Source organism: Girardinichthys multiradiatus, chromosome 2 (assembly GCF_021462225.1).
Source record: "Girardinichthys multiradiatus isolate DD_20200921_A chromosome 2, DD_fGirMul_XY1, whole genome shotgun sequence".
NCBI classification, from domain to species: Eukaryota; Metazoa; Chordata; class Actinopteri; order Cyprinodontiformes; family Goodeidae; genus Girardinichthys; species Girardinichthys multiradiatus.
In genome coordinates this window covers 24,122,695-24,135,484 of record NC_061795.1, presented here as the reverse complement: position 1 = coordinate 24,135,484, position 12,790 = coordinate 24,122,695, and the positions used below count along the sequence as shown (strand labels likewise).

The following is a 12,790-nucleotide window of genomic DNA, read 5'->3' as shown; positions in this document are numbered from 1 at the left end:
CCATTTAATGCCATCTACATGTCAACCAGTTGTTTGAGAGTGATACCAGGAAAAATGTCTTTTCATCCCACTGACACAAGGATAAATGTGTGAAGTTTGAACTACGGTACTTAAACTAAAACTGAGTGCTTTAGTCAGAGGAGACCTTTCAACAACAAAGATTCGGGTGGTTTGTAACGAAGAGCAATCATGAACATCATGACATTATTAAGATCAAGAAACTTCTGTTTAGTGATTAATGACTTGGACCTGTACCTGGAACTGTGACAAACAAGGCTGAACGAGAACCCACGTTTATCTTGGCAAGATGCACAATGAGTATGATGATGAAAGTAAGTAAAAAGTCAGCAAACTTTTAACTGCAAGAAAAGGTTTATTTTAATGTTTTACACATCTTTATATGGTGCCCAATAATAGCAAGAACATTGTAGATTTCCAACTGACTTTTGCACTTTGCTGTATCTTGTAAATGTACAATGGTGAAACATTGGTAACCAGTTAAGCCCTCAAAGTTGTACGCGTTGACATCTTGTCTGTTAGTCTTACATAACATAATATGCTATTTAGTAAATAGATTATCTTTAATTAGGCCTTTATGTACATTGATTTACCCAGTAGATTTAGACAGTACCCCTACTACATATTTTTGTTGCAAACAAACAGACACTAAACAAACACGGCATGCCGTGGTCTAAAATGAGCGATGTCTGTTTCAAGGTCTGGGTTTTGCTGTTCTTCAGTAAAATGAAACATTTGCAAAGCTAAATCAAGCCTCTTAAAAGTCTTGCATACTATAAGTCTAAATTGACTTCCACCATGTTTTTGAGGGCCAGTTCTGGATGTGCAGAAAAATGTTGACTTCCTGATACAGATTGGTGGTAAGAACCTATTTTGTCTTATTTTACAGAAGGTTATTGTAATCCTGCAAATTTTTTCTTTACCATAGGCATCATTGGGAAACATTTGAACCTGTGGCAGAATGTAATTGAAACCACCGCCTTTCACTGACTTTGTACGATTGCACTGCACATACAGAACAGGCTCATAATTCATAAGAACTCCTGTCGCTATCACCACAACTGGTCAAAGCTAGAAGATACCTCTTATGGAGCCCTACCTTGGCTCCTTTAATGAATGAAATCGACATTTGTGGTGGCCAAGAGCCAATGAGTCACCTTTGCCCCCTGCTACCAAACCAGCAAGTCTTTCATTGAGCAAGTCATGAACTAAAAGAGAACATGTTTCATTTACAAACAGAGCCATTCAATTTGATTTGATGGTTTCAGCTTTGATTAATTAAAATATTTGCAAGTTTACTTTGTGAAAGTGCTAAGACTAATCTTCATTGTTTGAATGTTGTGTCAACATAGTTACAATCTGATGCTACTATTTTAATCTTTTCTTTGTGTTGAGCTTGGTTTATTCAGCAAACATTAATCCGTTATCTGTGATTGCTACTAAGCTCAGCCATTTAAACTTGGACCCCTCTCCTGGATTCCACCAAATCAGCATTATCGGCTGTTCTGGTGGTGATGTCCTCAACAAGAAGAGGGTCCCAAAATCAAATTCTTTAATAGACTGAAACATATAGTTAAATATTTTGTATTATTTTAAAACCAATAAAGGTTTATGGCAGACCTTTTTGTGGTGTCACCCTCATTTAGGAAATCATTACATAGTTTGACTTCCCAGCTATTTTTAGAGTAAAGAGTGAATCTCTGCATTAGTAGTAAGTGCTCATGAGACATTTATCCAACACATGCTGATGTTTCATAGAATATACTCATAAGACAGGAATTCACTTGTCAGATAAGTGAGATGCTGGGCGATCCTGTCAGCTGCATGTATTTTCACATGGGTTTGACTTTGATAGTTGCCACGAGGCCGATCCTCTCTGCAGCTCTCTCCCTGACTCAATTAGGGTGGCAGAATTTTACTTTATTGGCATTTATGTAACTGATAGAAGTAGTGTGCAAATGTGATTTTTAAAGTTATTTATATATATTAATTTTTTATGTATCTTTTAGATAGTAGTCAGACAGGAAATGGCGTGGAAAGAACGGGGTAATGGAGTGCAGAAACCATTACTGGGCCAGGATTTGATCCCAGGACAGTCAGCGTAGGCGTCCATACATGAGTGCGCTGAACCCCCTGCCCCACCAGCGCTGATACATGGTTTTTCTTTCTTTTTGACAAATACACATTTGAAGAGTGTCTCTATCAACTTTGCACACCTAGAGACTGACGTTTTTGCTAATTCATGGAAATTTGGTCGGGTTGAATGGAGCGCATCTGTGAACAGCAAATTTTACACCTTGTTAAAGATCCTCGGTTGGATTTAGGCCTGGACTTTAAAAATACCATTCTAATACATTAATATACCTCGATCAAAACCCTCTGCCCTGGTCTTAAGTCTTTGCAACTTAAGACTGCCAAACACTATTTGTCCTCTTTAAATTAGAGTGCAAAACCAAGGAGCTAAAGCCACAAAGGCCTTTAGATGGACTAATTAGCTGCAGACAGAAGAGATGATTTAGTTTAGACCAAGTGACGAGATGAAAACATAAACACTCTTACTGGGACCTGCAGAGTATTCTACTGCCTCTGCCAAGTCATGCCATCCTGCTGCTCGAACTGTAAACACGCACACACAGATGACAGCCTTTTAAGCTCAAGACATGATGATCAATGTCCAGAGTAGCCATGGAAGGAGGACATTTCAATACAATCTACAGGTCCTTCTCAAAATATTAGCATATTGTGATAAAGTTCATTATTTTCCATAATGTCATGATGAAAATTTAACATTCATATATTTTAGATTCATTGCACACTAACTGAAATATTTCAGGTCTTTTATTGTCTTAATACAGATGATTTTGGCATACAGCTCATGAAAACCCAAAATTCCTATCTCACAAAATTAGCATATTTCATCCGACCAATAAAAGAAAAGTGTTTTTAATACAAAAAACGTCAACCTTCAAATAATCATGTACAGTTATGCACTCAATACTTGGTCGGGAATCCTTTGGCAGAAATGACTGCTTCAACTGCTGAGGTCTTATGGAGGCCCAGGATGCTTCGATAGCGGCCTTTAGCTCATCCAGAGTGTTGGGTCTTGAGTCTCTCAACGTTCTCTTCACAATATCCCACAGATTCTCTATGGGGTTCAGGTCAGGAGAGTTGGCAGGCCAATTGAGCACAGTGATACCATGGTCAGTAAACCATTCACCAGTGGTTTTGGCAATGTGAGCAGGTGCCAGGTCGTGCTGAAAAATGAAATCTTCATCTCCATAAAGCTTTTCAGCAGATGGAAGCATGAAGTGCTCCAAAATCTCCTGATAGCTAGCTGCATTGACCCTGCCCTTGATAAAACACAGTGGACCAACACCAGCAGCTGACACGGCACCCCGGACCATCACTGACTGTGGGTACTTGACACTGGACTTCTGGCATTTTGGCATTTCCTTCTCCCCAGTCTTCCTCCAGACTCTGGCACCTTGATTTCCGAATGACATGCAGAATTTGCTTTCATCCGAAAAAAGTACTTTGGACCACTGAGCAACAGTCCAGTGCTGCTTTTCTGTAGCCCAGGTCAGGTGCTTCTGCCGCTGTTTCTGGTTCAAAAGTGGCTTGACCTGGGGAATGCGGCACCTGTAGCCCATTTCCTGCACACGCCTGTGCACGGTGGCTCTGGATGTTTCTACTCCAGACTCAGTCCACTGCTTCCACAGGTCCCCCAAGGTCTGGAATCAGCCCTTCTCCACAATCTTCCTCAGGGTCCGGTCACCTCTTCTCATTGTGCAGCGTTTTCTGCCACACTTTTTCATTCCCACAGACTTCCCACTGAGGTGCCTTGATACAGCACTCTGGGAACAGCCTATTCGTTCAGAAATGTCTTTCTGTGTCTTACCCTCTTGCTTGAGGGTGTCAATAGTGGCCTTCTGGACAGCAGTCAGGTCAGCAGTCTTACCCATGATTGGGGTTTTGAGTGATGAACCAGGCTGGGAGTTTTAAAGGCCTCAGGAATCTTTTGCAGGTGTTTAGAGTTAACTCGTTGATTCAGATGATTAGGTTCATAGCTCGTTTAGAGACCCTTTTAATGATATGCTAATTTTATGAGATAGGAATTTTGGGATTTCATGAGCTGTATGCCAAAATCATCCGTATTAAGACAATGAAAGACCTGAAATATTTCAGTTAGTGTGCAATGAATCTAAAATATATGAATGTTAAATTTTCATCATGACATTATGGAAAATAATGAACTTTATCACAATATGCTAATATTTTGAGAAGGACCTGTATATAGACCTTTGAGTCCTTGCTGCGCAGCAGGGTTGAGACGGACTGGGATTTAGTTTCCATGTTAAATCCATGCCAGGTTTTTCAACAGACCACAGCTAGGTCCAGTTTTTTCCATGTGGCACAAGAAGGGGCCTGTTCTTGCAGCAGAGATACTACAAAAATAATTTGGATCCACTTTATGAACATCTCTGTGTTATTGTGAAAGCTGAGAGAACCCAGAGCACACAGGAAGTCTTCTTGAACTCATGATGTAAAGAAAGGGCGGTTCGGGAACTTCTTCAGGTTGTTTTACCATTGTTTTTCTTAGATTGTTCTTTGTGTCACAAACATATCTTTCTTCCTGTTTATGTGACAGTGAAACATTCCAACGTTGCTGATGTACTGTGTTTAGGAGAATAACGTGATAACTGGGCTTTTAGGAATGTTTTCGACAGAAAAATGCTATAGTTACTCTTTTTGCTTATTGCTTAGTCTGCGTTTGATTTTAAGCGTTTTACTAAAGCACATGACTAAAGCTTACATTTGGTCATCTTGTGACATTGAAAGGGTCAAAGTTCACAGCCCCTAAAATTGATCCGGTATCTTCTTGCTTTGTGAGCTTAAAACATACACATTTTGTCACACTTGAAAATTTCAGATTATCTAACAAAATGGAAATTTGGGCAAACATAACTTAAGTAAATACAAAATTCAGTTTTTAAATTCTTATTTATTGAGGGAAAAAACTTTCCAAGCCAATCTGAAATTATAACTACCCCTTTTGTTAAATTATGAATCAACTGTGATTACCTAAATTTATTTGGCCAGTTTCATTAGTCACACCAAGGCCTTATTACTGCCAGACCTGTAGAATCATGAACTTCTATGACAGCAGGAAGTAGGCAGAAACACATGAGAAAAAAAGTTATTGACATCAATCAGTTTGGAAAGGTTTACAAAGTAATTTCTACATCACTGTGTACACACAAAAAATAATGACATTAACTGTGGTTTCTTTAGATAAAAACATTCTGTAACCCTCATCAAGTGACTGTGAGAGGAGCACCTCCGAACCATGTCATGTAACTTGGACCCCTACATCTTCACCACTGACACCCTTCCCAGTGACCTCCGTTTCCTCCCTCCTCTTGCAAATGGGCTCCTGGGCTGGAAGGTGTTCAACAACATCATGCACATGGGTGGTGTTTACAACGGGGAGGCTGGACATTGCCACAGAGCCGATGTCCCCTGCCCTCTGGCTGTGAAGATCGAGACAGAGGACCATGCCCAACACAGCTACACCCTGGACACCCACACAGGTAGTCTCTGCAAGTGTAAGTGACTCTTCCGTGCATGCTCGCTTGTTTTTTTTATCGTTTTCTTCTCATCTTCAGGTATTTTCTCCCACGATCTGAGATCATCCACTGTGACCGCCTCCCAGTCCCTGTATTCTCACCGTTTTTACCCCAACATCTTGGTGATGGAGGTTCTGTTGGAGCGCCATGTGACCTCAGAGGAGCCAGTTATAGTTAATTTGGTCAGTTCATTCACCCCTCAGAGCAAAGACATTCAGTTTGAGTGCTCTCCTGACTACAAAGGCGGAAGGTAAGCAGTGTCACTGCTTTAGGAGAATGGTACATGGTTTAAATTTTTTATTTGTCTTATTTTTACAAATATAAATCTGAAAGTGTGGCTTGCATTTGTCTTCAGCCCCATTTACTCTAATACCACTACACAGAATCTGGGGCAATTTGCATAAATGGAAGAGAGGCAAAAAGACAGCCTCTGTTGAAGAAAGACGTAACAAACGCCCTCTGCCTACATTCAAAATGCTATGTGTGGTGCTAAAACTGACACCTTACCCTGAACACACCATCTCCACCAGTGGGGATATGAGATGTGTCACTCTCTGACCAGGGAAGCATGATCTTGGGTGCACTATTAGTATTCAAGTACAAAAACAAAAAATCTAAGGAAAAAAAGGATTTTCATTAGTTCTTTCAAAAATATGTTTAAACACTAATAAACAAACCTAAACAAAACAAGCTATCAATGTTTTTTGTTTTTTTTTCTTGGAATTAGGAAAACCTTAAATAGAGAAAAACATTAAAAGCAAATGTCATGTATAACATTTTTTGTAAAGCACAAGACATTCATGCAAGAACCACCACTGAACTCTATAGTGCAACATAGAGGTGACAGAAAAGCAGGTGGAAAGTTGGATGGCGCTAAATACATGTCAATTCTAGATGAAAACCTTCTAGAAGCTGCAGAAGTTTTGAGACTGAGGTTTAGGTTTAACCTCTTGCAGGTCAACAACCATAAACATACAGCCCAAGCTGAAAACTGGGTGTCATTTTACTTCTACTTCACAGTTCTGCTTGGTTTTTGTTCTATCCCACAAAATCTCAATAAAATACATAAGTCTGTGGTTGTAATGACCCCTTATGTGAGAAAGATCAAGCTGTTTGATATTTTGCACTTATGTCCTGTACAACCATGTGGTCCACCCAGGCATATTCAAGGACAAACCTCCACAGCTGAATTCCCAGGGGGCTCCTGTCCCACCGTCCACCTAATCTGGACCCCTGTGCCTTCCACTCTGACGCTACCACCAGAGCAGACAAAAGCTCGCTGGGGGTTCATCCTGGTCGTGGCCAACAGCTTGGAAGCTGCCAGGTCCAGCTATGATGAGGGCCTGAACCTGATGGCGACTGGAAACCTTCGCCCGTCTCACGAGAAGGCCTGGAAGGAGCTGTGGCTCCAGAGCAAGGTTGAGGTAACAGGGTCCCAGACCCTCTGCAAAGCTGTTATTGGCTGCATGTTCTACCTTCTTAGCGCCTTCCCATCCATCCATGACACCTCCAGCTGTTTTGGAGGGGTGAGTCCAGGTGGGCTTTCCAATGGCGGAGATGGCCAAGATTACTGGGGTCATGTTTTTTGGGATCAGGTGAGGCTCCAGGAAGTTGATAGCAACCTATGTTGTTTATTTGCTATATGTATCACAAACATTGCTCCTTTCTTCCTGACAGGATGTTTGGATGTATCCAGGAATAGCACTTTTCTACCCTAAACTTGCCCGATCCGTGCTGGAGTACAGGGTTAGGACAATAGATGGTGCGAAAGACAACGCCCAGAAGCAGGGCTACAAGGTGAATGGTGCCACCATCCAAGATGTTTTCTACTACAAAACCATGAAACACTGAATGCAGTATTTGCTTAAATCTGTCTGTCACAAAACCAAAAAGTTAACTATTTTGGAGACTTACGTGGGTCTGCCCCACACAGTCATGATGAGAAGAAGGTACAAAAATGCAATTAGGACATATTAAAAATCTTGTCTTCACAGGTAGATGAAATATTTAACCTCAAGTGAACAAAAACACTCAACAGATTAAACATTTTCATAATTTATTTAGCTAAAATGGAGAATGTGTGTGTTTAAAACTAGATTACAGACTTTGACAAGCTGCAAAGGAACCCTTCTGCATGCAGCTCAGGTTCCAAATTTTAGCAATTAAAAACAACAACATTGTCTGAGTCTTCTTAAGAACAGGTGCCATTTTCCAGGGGCTGAAGTTCCCATGGGAGAGTGCTGTGTCAGGGAGAGAGGTGTGCCCAGAGGACATTTATGGGCAACAAGAGATTCACATCAACGGAGATGTCACGTTGGCCTTCCAACACTATCTCTACCTCACTGAGGTAACAATCACTGACCCCTACTTCCCATCACCTCATCTGCCTCTGTGAGGTTAACTGAGCTGTTTGTTGCAGGATCTGTCCATGTTCACAGAGGGAAAGGGCAGCGAGGTGATCTTCGGCGTGGCTGATTACTGGGTTTCCAGGGGGATGTGGAACCCTGACGACCAGAAATATCACCTGATAGGTAAGAATAAAGAAGCTACCTTTGCTGTATTTAAGAGGTCCAAACTATAAAAGTGCTGTAGATTTTCTGTTGTTTGTTCTTTACATCTAAGAATGTAACATTTGTCAAATGAGCCAGAACAGAATATTTAAAAATTCAGAATTCAGGTTTACTTTTATTCAGTCGTGTTAAAAAAATCTGTTATTTTAATGATGAAGAACTAGAGGTAATTTGTGTGTATGCAAGTATATTTTAACAGTAATTTAAATAAATTTAGATAAATGACTGTTTTTTTTCGACTGAAATCCAATGTAAACTGAACCTGTTCATTGTGCTGAACCCTTATAAGACGTTTACCTTAACAGGCAAAACAAAATATTTTCTTGAAAATGTCTTTTTGGATTAAGTTAAATTACTTAACAAGCTTAAAAGATGGCTGACTAAAATAAATGTAATGATGTTAGAGTTTGGTTTTAAAAATGTTACATTAAATGAAAACACAAATGCTCATCAATACAGAACCATTTAAAACAGAAATAAGGATTTTGGAAACATGGCTGTTCGTAGGGGACACTTGATGCAGTAAAAAACAGAAAAAACTTTTTTTTTTAAGTCTCTTGTCATGGATACTGGATATTATGCACAGCTTTAGTAATTATACAGTTATTGAAAAGGACTGAGGGCACATCTTTTACGTTGATTTTTGGAAAAGTTATAACAATAAAATGCATTTTGAACATATTATTACACTCAACTGAAGTAGATTTGTTGAAACAAAGCACCGGACCGGCCCACAGGCTGTATCCTCAGTCACTGAGGCTGCTAACCAGTTGCCCCCCTCCTCTCTCTGCCCCATCCAGAGACACTGACCATACCTCACTATTATAATAGCTGTGAACTGGACATTGCATTAATCAAAACTTCACTCCAATAACTAACTGTACATTCTCTCTGTGTGTTGATATGCTTCTACATCCTTCAGTATCACTGTTACTGTTTATTACACTGAACTATTTATTGCATATTATTGTGTTTATTGTGCTAATTGTACAGTGGGTGTTTATGGGACTTGGAGAAGGCCTTGCACTATTTTTGCACTTTATTACATGGTTGGTATCACATTTGGTTTGTTATATTTATAATGACAATAAAGGATTGAATTCAAATTGAATTTGATTAAAACATGCTTATCATTTGTATGAATTAATTGTTTTTGTTGTTCATAATTCATTAAATGAACACTTACAAAGTGTTTCACTGTTTTGCATTTAGGTGTTATGCCACCAGATGAATATTACTACAACGTCAACGACTCAGTGTACACAAACACAGTGGCCCAACTCAGGTATTTGTGTTAACGTTAAAACATTATAAGAGACAGTTCCTACTGCTTTTACTGGCACCTTGGTAAAAGCTTGCGGAAAGCTTTAAGAAATTTATGCAAAGTCTCCTCAGTGATTGGCTTCCCTATCAAATCTACAAAATGTGTGTATGTAATAAAAGCTGAATTTACGCCGCGTTTTTCAAGTTGTTTTTTTTTAACACACTATTACCATGGGTGCCAAAGAATGTAAAGGGAGCAGTATATTACAAGGTGGCTCATAAATATTAATGATAAAAGTAGTTTCTCCTCGGTTAGTCTCCAGTTTGCTGTCGAGCTGGCTGATCTTCTCCAACATCCGGCACCAAAAGAATGGCAAGAAGTTGCCAAGCGCATCAACATACCTTTTGACCAAGAGCTGCAGTACCATCCTGAGTTTGATGGCTACAGTAAAGGTTTGTGCCTCTCTTACACCAAACCTCAGAGAAGGATCAAGCATTCCGATAACATCCAAATGTTTTGTTGGCTGTCACACGCAGGTCAACCAGTGAAACAAGCAGACACAGTAATGCTGGGGTATCCCCTTGGGGTGCCGATGTCTCCGGAGGTTAGGAGGAATGATCTGGAAGCCTATGAGCCAGTCACAGACCCAAATGGGCCAGCCATGACATGGGTAAGTCAGACTTAATGAATTGTATTTTCAGCACAAATTGCAAACACTTTTACAAACATGAGCACTAAAGTACACTGTCTTGCAAACGCTTTCATACCCTTTCAACTTTTTCCTCATTTTCTCATCTTACAACCACAAACTTTGATGTATTTTATTTGGATTATACATGATAGACCAACACAGAAATGATTGACATTAACACCCTGAGCAGACGATGCCCACCATGAAGCATGGTGGCGGTAGCATCGTGCTATTCTTCTGCAGGCACAGGGAAGTTGATCATAGTTGATCAATATACGACAATCCTGGAAGAAAACCTGTAAGAGGGAGCAAAGGACTTGAGACTGGGTGGTGGCTCCCCTTCCAGTGGGACAATGAACCTAAACACACACGCAGAGCTATAATGAAATTACATTTATCTATCCATTTGTGTGATAGAATGTTCTAGTTAAAGTTCAGGCCTAAATTCAACTGAGGCAGAAATGTGAAGGGGGCATCATCATGCGTACACATTATGCTGCGGCATGTTTGTTGTTGTTGATTAGTGTTTTTTTTAAATACAAAAGATATCCAGAAAGCTAAAACCAGACCAGCACAATTGGATCTGGTATTGCTCAGAACATGCGCAGACATTATTGGAAGCAGGTGCTCAGGCAAAAAAGGGCATCCATTCCCAATTTTGTTTTATAAAATTAGAATAAAAAAATTAAAAGATATGTTTATGTTTTTATAGCCTCGCTTTGCTTGGCATTATGCTGCAAAATTTGTAAATGAAATAAATCAATATTCTGCTATGCATTGTACTGAATCAGGTATATATTATTTGACTGTTTTCTGACAGAGTTGAAACATTACACTAACAATAAACCATTAATAATATAAATATCGTTTACATACTATATATCGCTTAAATATTTCCTTTAGACTTTAACATCAAAATAATTAAATGAATACAAATGCACCCTACGCCTTTCAGGTTGTGATTCAAAAAATCTTTTGAAAGCTATGTATAATTTTTCTTCCACTTGCCAATTAGGCACTACTTTATGTTGGCACATCATATAAAACTATGAAATACTTTAAAGTTTGTGGTTGTAAATGTTGAAAGGTAAGTGCAAAACCCAGCATTCTGAGTTAAAAGTTGATGTTTTTGAACACAACTCCTTTTTGCTTTCCATTGTCAGGGTATGTTTGCAATAGGCTGGCTGGAGCTGGGCGAAGCTGAGAAGGCTCAAACCTTACTTGAAAAATGCTTTAAGAACATCCAGGGGCCTTTTCAGGTACGCAGTGACTCGCACGCCCTCATTACAGCAACATTAATTTAATGAATGCTTCATCACCTCTCCTCACAGGTATGGAGTGAATCATCAGACGGATCTGGAGCAGTAAACTTTCTCACAGGCATGGGAGGATTCCTGCAGGCTGTGCTGTTTGGGTACACGGGCTTCAGGTTGGTTATTTATCCTGCCAACATGTTTAGCGTACAGATAATCATATGCCTGCTGTCAGCGCTTTAAGGGCTTTACTCACTGTTTTTAGAGTTAAGAAGGAATGCTTGGCCTTCTCCCCGCTGCTTCCGGATGAGAACTGGGAACTGTGTGTCCGTGGGATTAACTATTTGGGCAATCAGATGGACTGGCTTATCAGAAAAGATGACATCTGCATCATACTCAGGGAGCAGACTAGCCGAGCTGGAAACACTCACCCCCATAAGCTGCAGGTTGTCCTGAAGGCATCAGGAGCTAAAATCCCTCTAACACCAGGTAACACAAGCGGCAGCACGCAACAGCAGTGTTGTGTTCAAGTTAACAAACATTTAAGTTAGAAGAATTAAAAAGTATTATGTCTTTTAATACTGCACCTTTGTGATTTCAGGGCAGCCGGTCACTTTTCCTGGAGAGGCCGGCTATGTATGTAAAATGGATCCCCCGTCTTCCTGCTGGCCACTTTAAAACAGGAGTTGGATCAGTCCTCGTCATTCCATCAGCAGAAAGACATGCAAAGTTATTATGTCTTTAATATGCGTCGTATGTTTTCCATTTTCAACACCGAACATGGAAAATTATATGTAATATTATAAAAGGGCAATAGGAGATAAAATGTTGGGATTATTTTTGCTTTTTCTAAGAGAACATTTTCACAAATGATGTGCAAAATGTTGTTTGGTTCAATAAAATAAGTTTGACATTGTTTCTTTAACTGAAATTCTGAGTGATTATAATTAAACAAATGGTTTGAAGAAGCATATATTTGACCTACTTTGCTGTTGCAATGTTTATGGTCTTGGCTCAATGCTACCTTCAGTAAATTTAAGATACACTGATGAAAAAAACCCACAGCAGGATTTCACAAAATACAAAGATTTTAAATCCGCACTGAAGAGAAAAAAAACACTCATTGATTCTGCCTTGTGCATATTTGTGTTGATGACATCACTAAAGGCACAAGAATGGGTGAGATCAGCTGGCGTTACTAAACACTATGGCCAACTAGCAACTTTTGACAGATTTTGACGCATTCTGAAGCTTTCTAGTTAAAAGGGATCCAGCCTTACATGTTTGAGCCAGAGCGACTCAAATGACCCTGAGCCATGTTGAATACTGATGAGGAAGATGAAGTTTTCCATTTGATTTAAGTTCAT

General features: G+C 39.7%; 1 protein-coding gene across 2 annotated transcripts; it reads left to right on the top strand.

Annotated features, from left to right (window-relative positions):
• The first annotated feature begins 4,375 nt into the window (after positions 1 to 4,375).
• pgghg (protein-glucosylgalactosylhydroxylysine glucosidase) lies at positions 4,376 to 12,348 on the top strand. 2 transcript variants are annotated; one of them, XM_047381370.1, is made up of 14 exons: positions 4,379 to 4,593; positions 5,311 to 5,609; positions 5,685 to 5,895; positions 6,805 to 7,240; positions 7,323 to 7,442; positions 7,861 to 7,992; positions 8,065 to 8,176; positions 9,428 to 9,500; positions 9,795 to 9,931; positions 10,016 to 10,149; positions 11,334 to 11,429; positions 11,502 to 11,599; positions 11,689 to 11,912; positions 12,025 to 12,348. In XM_047381370.1, the coding sequence occupies exons 2-14, from the start codon at positions 5,366 to 5,368 to the stop codon at positions 12,099 to 12,101; spliced, it is 2,094 nt and encodes a 697-aa protein (XP_047237326.1). In that variant the 5' UTR covers positions 4,379 to 4,593; positions 5,311 to 5,365; the 3' UTR covers positions 12,102 to 12,348. The 2 variants fall into 2 exon arrangements, with proteins under 2 accessions (XP_047237334.1, XP_047237326.1); XM_047381378.1 differs by lacking the exon at positions 11,334 to 11,429 and having other exon boundaries at positions 4,376 to 4,593.
• The last annotated feature ends 442 nt before the right edge of the window (positions 12,349 to 12,790 follow it).

Bases quoted from the DNA above. Each gene is read 5' to 3' on its own strand.
- pgghg (XM_047381370.1), top strand. From the start codon at position 5,366: ATGTCATGTAACTTGGACCCCTACATCTTCACCACTGACACCCTTCCC. The intron at 9,932-10,015 runs GTTTGTGCCTCT...TGTCACACGCAG, and splicing joins GTTTGATGGCTACAGTAAAG to GTCAACCAGTGAAACAAGCA. The intron at 11,913-12,024 runs GTAACACAAGCG...TTGTGATTTCAG, and splicing joins TAAAATCCCTCTAACACCAG to GGCAGCCGGTCACTTTTCCT.